Source organism: Triturus cristatus, chromosome 6 (genome assembly GCF_964204655.1).
Source record: "Triturus cristatus chromosome 6, aTriCri1.1, whole genome shotgun sequence".
NCBI lineage: Eukaryota > Metazoa > Chordata > Amphibia > Caudata > Salamandridae > Triturus > Triturus cristatus.
The window spans coordinates 1,559,886,341-1,559,898,668 of record NC_140589.1 but is presented as its reverse complement, the minus strand read 5'-3'; the positions used below and the strand labels follow the sequence as shown (position 1 = coordinate 1,559,898,668).

The 12,328-nt window shown below is 44.5% G+C and overlaps 1 protein-coding gene across 1 annotated transcript in view; it reads left to right on the top strand.

The window, feature by feature from the left end:
• Window positions 1-12,328, top strand: part of BFSP1 (beaded filament structural protein 1) — a 250,109-nt gene that overhangs the window by 186,268 nt on the left and 51,513 nt on the right. Inside the window, exon 6 of the mRNA XM_085609363.1 lies at window positions 8,400-8,620. Within this exon, the coding sequence (XP_085465489.1) occupies window positions 8,400-8,620 (221 nt within the window). The remainder of the gene's footprint in view (window positions 1-8,399; window positions 8,621-12,328) is intronic.

The following is a 12,328-nucleotide window of genomic DNA, read 5'->3' as shown; positions in this document are numbered from 1 at the left end:
GTATTGTTTGCTATCTCTTGTATTTTGTTTGCTTTTGATACATGCACAATTACCACCATTGCCTCATGTAACATAACGTTTGCTCTTGTTTTCAGAGTGTCTGCCATTTATTGCAGTATTTTACCTCATGTGACATCCATCAGAGAGCTGCATGAATAATTACCTGGTAATCGCCTCAGCACAATGCAAACACCCACCCGAAATAGGTACCCAGTGAGGTGACACCGTTCGCATCGCCCTAACCTGCTCAAGGTTCATGTGACCTCAGTGACAGTCACAGCGACTGGATCACTGTTGCTCTAGGGTGTGCTGCTTCGTAGGCCTGCCCGCAAGACTGGAGATGAACTTCAGTATGGATTGTGGTGGACAGGCCTTCAAGGTTAACCCACAATTGACACCACTAGGGTACACCTGCTTGTGCTAAGACATCAAGCCTTCTAAGGTCTAGTGGGGCCTTCTACGGTCTAGCATGGGAATGTGCTCCCTCAGTACAGTGGTGTGGTGGACTGGTCATGAATGCGGAACCCGGTTCCCCAGTTCCAAATTCCACAGCTCTGGCCATAGTGCCACATCCCCACTGAACACCATACTTGTCCACTGAGAGAAACTCGCACTGCCTTCAGCTATAACCTAATTGTGCCCGCTATAAACACCTGTATGTGGCTCAATTCAAATTATGCACTTGATAAGAGTAATATGCTGCCTAAAAAAAAAAAAAAAAGCAACCACTCATAGGGAATGCAAAGCATGTGAAATGTAAGCAGAAACAACATGGTTACCTAAACGATCTCTCACTAACTATTCAGAAATCAGCGAGTGGTTTCACCTGAAAAGTTATGGACATGACTAGAGGGCCCTGAAGTGAACCGTTTCACTGTCCATTGCTTACATCCTTACAAAACGTAAGCAGTATGGTATAAAAAGACCACATCCATAAACACAGAGCCATGGTACACATTGTGTTTTCCAATCCACCCATCAACCAGGTATTGCAGTACCTCCAGGAATGGAGCACTCTCCCAACCTGGAAACAACAATGCTCTTCAAAGACAGACGAGAAAATGAAAGTAGCACTTCACTGGGAAACTCTGTAAAGTGATGCTGGTGTATTTGGATGTAAAAAAAACCAATCTGGCCACTTTGCAACCCCTCTGTCTTGCTATTACTTAGGCATTTAATTCTCATATAAGAAATTCTATTTCTCTACATGCTGCTGCACTTTGGATTTGAAGAATTAAAAAGAAGGGCATTTCTCTGCATTTTTGGATCCATTTCACAGGGAAGCAACTAGAAAGACAAGCGTTTTTCAAATTTGAATCCATTTCACAGGGAAGCAACAACAGGCACACACGAACGAAGCCGAGCCTCGTGGCATGCCTGGGCATACCAAAGTGCCCCCACCCTAACCCAAACCCACCGATGCAAAAAAAAAGCCCTCCCCAGCCCCAAAACTCACCTTTACTCTCCGACGCGCAGGAAGCAAATGGCTTCCTGCGCCTCGGATAGCAAAGGGGAAACCTCCAATGACGTCAGCGTGGCTCGCGCGCTGATGTCATTGATGACGCGGGGGGCGGGGGGAGGCAGGGGAAGGTCTTCCCCTGCCTTCCCAGTAAAAAAAAAAAGATCGACCACTCACGGGGGGAGCACCAGCGCTTCCCCCGTGGGTGGGTGCCATGACGAGCTGGACTCGTCATGGGCACAGCGCGACTGTGCTCCATGACGAGTCCAGCTCGTCATGGGCACAGAAGGGGTTAGCATTATTTTTTACTTATGTAAAAAAAACTATATTTTGTATATTGATATTTTTTACATCGACTTTTCCCCCCGATATTTGTATACTTACCATTATAAATATAGGATGTAAATATTTTTGACCTCGATATTTATGACTCGATATTTATGTATGGGGGTATTTTGGGCGTCAATATTCTATCAGTGAACAGAATCTATGTGCAAATCTCCAATGTGGAAGAATCTGTACCACAACTTGCTTCTGCAGTTTACCACTGTATTTTTGGCTGTATGAGGCAAAAAAGTGCAAACGCTCCATCAATACACACCAATGTACATGTTATAACATTTGGTGTCCACAATCCTTTTGCTGTTGGAAAACATTCACACAAAGGAATTGCATACCATAGCAAGATAAATTACCGTTTACAAAAGATGAGACAGATTTGGAGTCTTGTCAGAGATTAGTCAAATATGTTGTTAAATTTGACTACTGCCAGCTCTACCAAGAAGTTGTTTGACGTTCATCAGTAATGTCTTTCTATTCGTCTAGCAATGAAAGCTCCATGTTTGCAAGTGCTGCTCATGTTTTCGTCATTTTCTCAAGTACTGGATATATTTCTGTCATAGGAAACTCAGATCTTGAGACTTCTGTCAGATGTGTTACATGATTTTGCTAGTAAGTTGTTTAGCACTGAAAAACATAGCTATTGGTGATAGTGTTGTGCCACCTGAATATCGAAAGCACATTTTTAATGGGACACAATATTGAGGACAGCATATTGAAAATAAAATATTGACAGGTCAGTAGGTCTGCATTTTCTATACCAAATCCACTCATATGTATTTATGCGGTACATATATTTTCAAGGTATGTACACATGAAGTTAGGGATTACAAGTTTATCCTTCCCAATATGCACTTACATTTCAAAATCCTGCCCCTCGATATTCTGTCCTTGATATTCTTGTGCCACGATACTGTGGGTGTCGATATTCAATAGTACAATTGAGATGGGGTCACCCCACGTGGTACTCTTTTTTAACATGGGTGGATAACATCCTCATGGTCAGGCCTTGACATGAACAACAACTGGTGGCTGCTGATTTTAGGAGTTGTGAGGTACATATAATGGTTTTGTGCCAGTACACCAAGAGGTGAACCCCGAGAAGCTGGGACTCCCCAAATCTATGAATATTCTCTAGTAAGAGGGCTGCAATGATAGACTGCATAAATGCAAATAATATTGGTTCAGTAGTTCCCTTAATTATTCCTGTGTTCTGTGCAGCTCTTTCGCCCACTCACAGGCCACTGTAGCCAGGTTATTGTGCGTGTGTCTCTTATGAACAAAATATACATGGAATATGGAGACTGGTAACCCACCGGTTCAGACCTTTGGCCGCAGGCCAGTCTGTGCCCTGAGATGTAGTGTTAAATTCACAAAGATTCAGGCAAAGGACAAAGAGGCAACAATATCTGAACAGTGGCGATATGTCGAAAACCCATCCAGAGCCCTTGTGGTCAGCTCTTGAGGAAAGACGACAGAAGCACAGCAACCAATATGTGATTAGTTGAAGAAATGTCAGTGTTGAATCAGCTGTGCATGGTAAAACTATTTGAACTCTGCTCTCACCAAGGAACCTGGGCTTTTGGGAGTTTTATTGTATGTTTATTTCTAAGGTCCTGAACTCACTGTATGTCAATCTGATTGGATCCTGGCCAAAACTAACATATTGTACCTACCATAAGCTGCTGGTGGTGTCCATCCAAACTCCACTCTCTAAAAATGTGGAATGACCTGTGAGACAGGTAAAGTGTTCACTTTACATTTAGTAAACGTTCTGAGAACAGTCATAGAATGATTGTACCAAAATCAAGAAGATGGGATGTTCTCCAATCACGATTCATTAGACTTAAGACTCAAAGGGCTGAATGACTTGTGGAAAGAAGAGAACAGCCGAACTTGTTTTAAAAAAACATGCAACATCACTGCTAGAACCAAGGTGCCAGATTCTGTGTGCCTACATAAAGAACCTCTTCCCCAAACGTAGATGACTTGTGAGATCAGAGACCCATTCCACTGCCCAGCACAACCTAATGGGATATACCTCTGAAATAAGTTACTCTCAGTGGTACCGCTAACATTAGAGAGAGGGGACATCTCAAGGTACATAGAGGTGAACCACTGCCACAGTGCAGCATATCATATGTGCTTTCTCACTTTTGTAGATCTGTGTACTTCCAGAGTGGGATCCTGGAGGCCCCTTGCTAACTGTCAAGGTGCTGACTCATCCATGAGGTCTGCCGTTTTTTGTTTTTCACCCAAGCTGCACAATAATCAACTGTTGACATGCCCTGTGAAGATAGGCAAATGCTGCAGGCTTGACAACTCAACCACCATCCTTTTCCCAGCAGTGCTCCTACAAGCTTCCATTCACCTGTCTAACACTTTACCACAGGCACCAAAAAAACATGTGGCGACCTGAAGCAATCTCGGCAGCGTGCATCGGAATGCCACCTATTCTGCCAAAAAACCTGATGTGTTGCTGAACATCCACCAAAGAGAACAATATCGTGATTGACTACACAGAACTCTTTGCATTCGTCCAACAATCAAGAGACCAAGGGGCATATTCACAAGGACTTATCTCCGATTTATCTCCACCTTAACGCACCAAAAGTGGAGATAGATTAAACACTCCATTCACAAGCCGGTGCAAACTGCAGACATCGCCAGTATTCCCGCGATAAATGCCCCAAAAGTTATCCCCACGGTGGACACCACCAACTAACCCTAATGAGATGCAGAGCAGGCGTTCCCGTGCAAAAATACACAAAAAAAAACAACACCACTTTCACAATGAACTGCCAGAACTGCGATAAGCCGCGGTAGCAGCAAGTATTTAACACCTGCCTTTTGCTGGTGTTAAGCAGGACAACTACCTGCAGTAGGCAATGGAACCCCGCACACAGCCACACCCGAAGAACAAACGACGCCATGGAGCTACTCATCATCTAGCTCGGATCCCCAACAGGGCCACAACACCCACCACCACCACCCCCAGGACCGCCACCACCCCCAGGACCCGGACCCGCCCCCCCCGAACCACCACAGAGGCAGCGCAGAGTAAGACAGTGGACCTACCGAAAATGCACCACTCTCACACTGAGCGAGTAAGTCACCTGTCTATCAGGTGACTTACTCGCTGAAAACCCGTTGACGTCCAATATCGAGGACAATAGGTACTATCTGACCAAAGCAGAATCAGGTGAATATACCTAGATTCACGAAGACCCTGAAAACACATGGTCTAAGTTCACAGAGACACAATAGGTCTCTCACTATACCCCTTTCCTACATCTTTTCACTCTAGGTCCTGAAGAAAGCCCACTTGACCCCTCAGGGCAATCACAAGGGCTGATACATGTCGAACTTTTTATGGACATATTAGGTGCGGGAGATTCATAATAAATCCCCCTACGCATGGAACTATTTTTAAACTATCTCGAATCCAGATGTATTAAAAAAATGTATCTGGCTGTACGAGCATTTTAACTGTTCCCCTTTTTTTCTCACTGTACATACCCCAACCATCACTTATCACTACTGCACTAACCTCCCGGTGGAGGAAGCATAAAAACTAACCTGATGAGGATGCTGTCACGTTTTTAAAGAGAAAGGCGGAGAACCAAGATATACCGCCACCGCTACCTCTGTAAGTGAATGAGGGTTTTTTATCAGTATAGCATACGAAAATTTAAAAAACCCTGGTTACTCAGGACAAGTGATCCATTCCCCACTTGATTTTTTGATATAGAATAAGGAAGCTGAATGGATCGCAGTTCCTTCTTTCTCCCCCTTCTTGATTTGTTATGTACTTGTACATTGTCATGTCACAGTTTCCTGCTGTGCCAGATGTGATTTGCCATGTTGTGCACATTTGCGGCACCAGTTGTGTCCTGTGTTTTGTTGTGGAGGTGTTGCTGTTTGTACTGGGATGTTGTCAATGTCGAGGTGCACTTATACTTATGTGCGTATGCTGCACGGTGGGTGATTAGCTCCTTCGGCACTGATTTGTCTGCAACTAGTCCCTTTCATGGGGTGTGCCTGTCAGTTCTGTGCTTTCATGGTGCTGAGATGTTGCAGACTTGGGTAACTTGTGCTCTTTGTCGAGTTGTGACTCTTGGGCATGGTTTGTCCGCAGATGTGTCATTGATGTCAGGGGTTGTTTGTGCAGTTGGTTGTGATCGAGTGTGACCTGCTCCTTTCTGGTTGTGGTCCGCACTCAGCCACCTCAGTGTCATGCCGTGTACATTGTCATGGTGATTGGACTGCAGCCATGCTACTTGTCATGTTGTGTCTCTGGCATTGTCAGTGTGGCTGCATATATGCATGTTTGCTGTGTTTGTGCATGTGTTGTTTGTGTGCTTGGTGATGTGTTGGGTGGGTGCTCCTTAGGGCACATGGTGTATGTGGGACTACTTGGTGTTTGTGTGTGTGCTGAATTGTTCCCGTGGGATCAGGCCATGACCCAGAGTCATTGTGGGTGTGCACTGTGCTCTGCTTGATTGTGCATGTGTGCCATTGTGGCCATCTCCACCTGTCCTCCCAGTACCTGGTGGTCACTCACCCTGTTGCGTTGTGTTGTGTACTGTCGAGAAGTGTCCGGTCCCCCAACTACGACCACAGTCTCCACACTGATGACTGTCGACACCAGCTCCTCCATGTCATCCTGCACGATCTGTGGCGCTGGACCCCCACCTCCATTCTGCATTGCTGCCTTCTTGTTGACTGCGAGTTTCTCCTTGGTCCTGCGCTTGTTGTCAATCCATCGCCTCTTGGCCTCGTCCATTGCCCTCTTGTGCTCTCCGACGGCATTCACCTTGTCCCCGATGTCCCGCCATATTCCGTTTTTGGTGCCCAATGACACGTTGGAGGTGACGAACAGTTGTTGATGGTGTTCCTTCACCTCTGTGACTAGGATCCTGTTTTCCTGCGGACTGTACTTGGTCTTCATCGTCTTCTTGTCCTTGTCCTTCCCTGTCTCCGAGGTCCAAGGCTGGTCGTCCGGGGTGCTTGTGGGGTTGTGCTCGTCCTCTGCCCCTGCTCCGGCTGCCTCCATGGTGCTTGGGTGTTGGTCAGTTTGTGTTTGAGTTTTTTTTCTACTTTTATAGTGATTTTTCTCACCTGCCATGTGGGTATTGCTGGCCTGGTGCTGCTTATCGCTGAATTCCTCATCGCGCTTTGGCCCATCGCATGTTTTTTCGCGTTGTGGTTTGTGTTTTTATCTCCGTCGAGGTAGTTGTATCGCGGACAATGGCCACAGTTTCGGCAGACTATCGCATGGGACCGCCTTGTTGTGAATTCCACGTTGACACAGGGTTATTTTCCCATGATAGGCTGCGATGTGTAAAGTTGCATTAACATTTATTGGAGATGTTTAGCACAAGTTCTTGCGAATACACCCCCAAGAGCCACATTTATCAGAGTTGTGTTCCTTTTGCACCACGTAACGGGTGCTAAAGTGACGCAAACCTTAAGATGCGATTTATTAAGCCACACAAGGCCACCTTGAGTGGGACGCAATTTATTGATAAATCCAGTATAATGCTACGCAGCTTAAATCACTGTGTTGTGTTACTCTGCCCCAGGGAGGTGGTCCATGGGGGTTGCATGGGAGTTCCCATGGATTTTGATGCATTCTCAGATTTTCCATAAGTGGTAGACCTGGTAATGAGCCAAAGCTGCTACACCTCCGCAAGTGAGGCGTAACAAGGAGAAATATGTTTATTTCTCCAAGTTTTTTCCTCTTTCTATGTGTGCTGCATTCAGCACCACACATAGAAAAAGGAAAATGTCTCAAGAGATTGTTTTTGTGCAGGAAGCTGTCCCTTCCTGCATAAAACCAATCCTTCTAACAATGCAGGTGCAAGAGTGCGTGCATTGACACTAGACAGCACATTGTGCGCCAACACTAGGAAAAGGCAGGAATGCGCTTTACAGTGTTAAATACGGAACATTCCTGTCCTTTCTCTATCACGCAGGGCAGTGCAGCAAGGTGACTTGTGGTGCTCCTTGATATAATGATAAATATGTCCCTATTTGTGTACGTAATGCTTGTTGTACCTGAGCAAATTTGCATAGGATAAAAAGGCTAACCTGGGAAATCTACATTATGCACATTTATAGTATTAAAGTAAGTTACTTTGAGGCTTACAATGTAATGTGTAATGTGCTAATTGGCAATTATTTACTATTACAATTTGTATATTTAAAAGTTATATCAATACCTGGACAATACATTTATTGTCCACCACTAACATGTTACATGCTCCTAAATGTTTTACTTCACACCTAGCGTTAGTGCTGACTTCTCGCTATCACTAGCCTCTGAGAGTAAAGGCCTAAGGTGGATGTGGACGACGTTCAGTGATCTTACACTAGTGTCTGTTTCCTGTGGTTCAAGGGAGAACAGCAGTTCTGTCACAGGATTTTACCCAGTTTTTTCTGCATTCTCTAGGCACTTGCGAACTAGCGCAACAGTTTAAAAATCACTTTCAGGCTACCATAAAGTTACGGTGTCTAAAAAGTACACAGAAAATTGTTTTATAATGTGCAAAATGGGTCAATCATATATGTAATTTAAGATAGTCATTTTTGTTCACAGACCACCATGTTGGAACAAGCTATAAAAAACACCCAAGAAAGCTATGATGATGAAATTCAACTCTATAATGAACAAATTGACACACTTCGAAAGGGATTAGAAGAAGCTGAACGCTCCTTAGAAAAGTATAACAATGACTGCCGCCAGCTCCTCATATATCAGCAATCTCTAGAAAATGAATTGGAAAGAAACAAGCGCATCATAGAGAATGAAGACAACAGGTAAAGTATGCCATTTCATGCATTATAGATTTTTTTATTAAAAAAAGTTTCGCTTTTGATTCTTTCAATTGCCATGCGAGTCTTTCAAAACTGACAATAATTATTTCAATAATTTGTGTTTGGCAATGAGTGGTTCCAAACGAATGTTTGCGTAAGTCTTTAAGTAGATCTTACATGGAAGTAAGGGACACTGAACTAGAACAGAACCATAAATACTAAGGACATTTCAGTCGCTAGAATACAGAGACAGGGATTTCCACCTATCTTAATATTATTCAAGAATACTTAGCCAAAAAGCCTATGAGTCCCAGAGCGCAGGATACAGTATTAAATATACTCTTCTGTAGTCATTGCTAAATAAATGTTCTATTTACAAATAATTGCGCCCTAATATTTAGTGCCTTCGAACTTAATAGAGTTACTATAACAGATGATATACATTAAAAAAATTCCATCCTAGTCCATCAAATGGAAATTGTCGATGGAACTGCACAAAATACAGTTCAAACCATCACACTAGTTATAATTTGGTGAAATGCAATCAGTCTAATTGACTATAATTTTATATGCACCTGCAGAGAAAAATTAGAAAACATATGTACAAGTTCAATTTGGATACCACTAGCACCAGCAAAAGAGCAAGAGGAAAATTCACATAAAGTTAATTTAAATTACAAAAATATAGATATTGAGAAATTATTTAGAATATTTTCACAAAGAGAGTAAATTCGACTCATCAATTCTAGAAAAAAATATCATCTATATATCAAATAAAATGTTCTAACAGTAATGCTATCTGTAAACGCTGCAAAACTGAAAGTATGTAAATCCATATCCTTAGGAATAAACAATAAACGTATTTAGGTAAATCCCACTTAGTTGTTGAAATGTTTACTGACTATTGTAGGACACTTTATAGTAGGACTGGCACCTGCAGTCACCGCATGCTGAAAATCCAGGGGCAGATTTACAATCCCCTTGCAACACTTTTGCGCCGCCGTTGCATCACTTTTTGTGATGCAGCAGCAGAGTGAAAGGAGCACCACATTGTGGCCCATTTACAATGTGACGCATCTAGGGAGATGCGTCATGTTGTAAAGCCCTGCGTCACATTATACCTGCATCAGGTATAATGTATGCAGGGTGGACGTTCCCATGCGGGAAAGCCTCATAGAAGTGACACAGTGAAATCTAGTAGATTTCACTGCGCCACTTCTAGGACGCCACTGCATCAAAACCCTACGCCTGCTCCGAGCAGGCATAACGAGTGACCCAGCATATTAGGACTGGCCCTCCCCATGCATTGCTGGAGTTGCGTCGATCTTGCTGCATGACTCCAGCAATGCGGAACTTTTGCACCAACATATGCTTAAGAATTTCCAATGCATCTGTCAATCCTTGCGCCATGGTGCTCTGTATGGTAAATATGGTGCATCCATGGCGGAGCAAGGGTTCCAAAGGCTGGCGCAGGGAAACTGACACACTCTATATAGATGCATCAGTTTCTTGTAAATAAGCCCCCCAGTGCATATGTATAGTGACCATCAAATATGCAAATACTCTCCTGTGAAATTCTTCATCTGAAAATTGTTATCCATTGTCTGCAGTTGTAAAAATCCTGAAATCTTAACTCAATTTTGATATTTCGTTGAAGGCTTCACTCAGCCTACTTTATAGATCTGAAATTGAAGAGGCTAACCATCAACCAGACAAAATACAGTAAAATACCTAAGAATTATGATATTTAGAGGATGTAAATCAGTATTCCCAAAGTTCTTCAGGATGTTCTAAAAGTATGGAACGTTATGAGGTTGATCGCTAATTGACAGTTCATCATGCCACTTTTCATGAGCATTACTCATTTATGGTAAATATTTTTAATCAGTTCTTCGTAGTGTGTGTAGCCCTCTACATCACAAAGAAGCAGAAATCATATTCTTTTTTAAAAAAAAGCCTGTGATAAGGACTAAGGGGCCTATCAAGATCACGGGTGGATCGCCATCGCCGGCCAGGCGGTGGGGATCCGCCCGCCAAATGTCCCTGTGACACCCCCGCCATATTTGTATGGCGAGGGGCTCCGCGGCGGATGGAAAGACCATCCGCCGCTTTTCCGCCGGATTGCCGGCTGGGCGGAAAATTCAGTTAATATGGTGGGGGTGGCTTGCAGGCACCGCCATCCATAATATGATGCATGCGGAAAAAGGCCATTCCATGGCGGTGATGCTGCCATGGAATGGCAGGCGGTCTTTGACATTGGGGGTCCATTGCGGGCCCCCTGGGTGTTGCGGGGTTGGGGGGGTGCACTTGGCATACACAAGATGGCAGGCACCGTGCGGTGCCTGTCACGTTGTGCATGCCAATGCACAACATGAATATTGTGCATTGCGGCGGGTGCTGCTGACAGCACCGCCCACCATGATGCATAATATGCAGGATGCGACCACCAGGGTGGCGGGCATATCCTAAATTGGCATAGCGGGGCCGCCGCACCTCTTGCGTTCGGTCCCGTTTGCCGTTACGTGGCGGGCGGATTGTGATGGGCCCCCTAAATTCGAAACTGTCTTCTAATTGCATGTTTCATTGTAAGCTAAAATGTTTTTACTCCGTTGTTACACAAAGTTAAATATCCTCAACCATTCCACAATAGCTAGGAACATTTAGGCCCAAATTTACTACGTTTTTTCATTCTCCTTGCATTATGCAAGGCAATGCAAGGACAATGCAAAGGCTTCAGCAAGATTTACAAAGCCATACATGGGTTGATTGGTGCCACCTTGCGTGGCATTATAAAGAAATGTAAAGCAACGCAGCAGCTTACACAGATTTGCGTTACAGTTCAAGCTAGTAGGTGTTCCGTGGGTGGAGCATGGGTGTTCCCATGCATCTACCCGTGGATCTGCTCCAATTCCAGATTTACAAAGGTTTGTAAGTCTGGGATTGCACCAACTCGATACGCCTGCCTGAGGATGGCATAATGAGGTTTAAAATCTTATTTTCTCCTCCTCTTTGGATTGTTTTTGTGCAGGAGTTTTTGTGCAGGAAGGTAACCCTTCCTGCACAAAAACAATCCTGTCCATAATGCAGACACACTTGCAGCACTGCACAAGAGTGCCTGCTTTGGTGCTAAGCAGCACACAGTGCGCCATCACTAGGAGGGACCAGAAGTGCTCGCTCCATCTTAAGCAGCACAGCAACTTTGCTTACTGCCATGTGTTGCATGAAACATCTGCCCTAAAGTCTTTATGCAGGACTGCATGAAAACATAGGGCCCGATTCACAGAATTAACTTAAGACTAAATCCTAAACTTACTACTTTGTGGTATTCACAGAATGCGCTTACTACTTTTGTTATTCACAGAATGCACTTACTACTTATGGTATTCCTCTGAATGGATTTACGACTACTAACTTTACGTCCGCACTCGGGCTGTAAATTCTGGCCCGGAGGTGGAGCTTCCGGCCCGGAGGCGGGGCTTCCGGGCCGGAGGCGGGGCTTCTGGGCCGGAGGCGGAGCTTCCGGCCCAGAGGTGGGGATTCCGGCTGGGGGCGGAGATTTAGCCATTGCCGAAATCTCCACCTCCGGCCCAGAAGCTCCGCCTCCGGCCCAGAAGCTCCGCCTCCGGCCCGGAATTTCCGGCCCGAGTGCGGACGTAAAGTTAGTAGTCGTAAATCCATTCTGTGAATACCATAAGTAGTAAGTGCATTCTG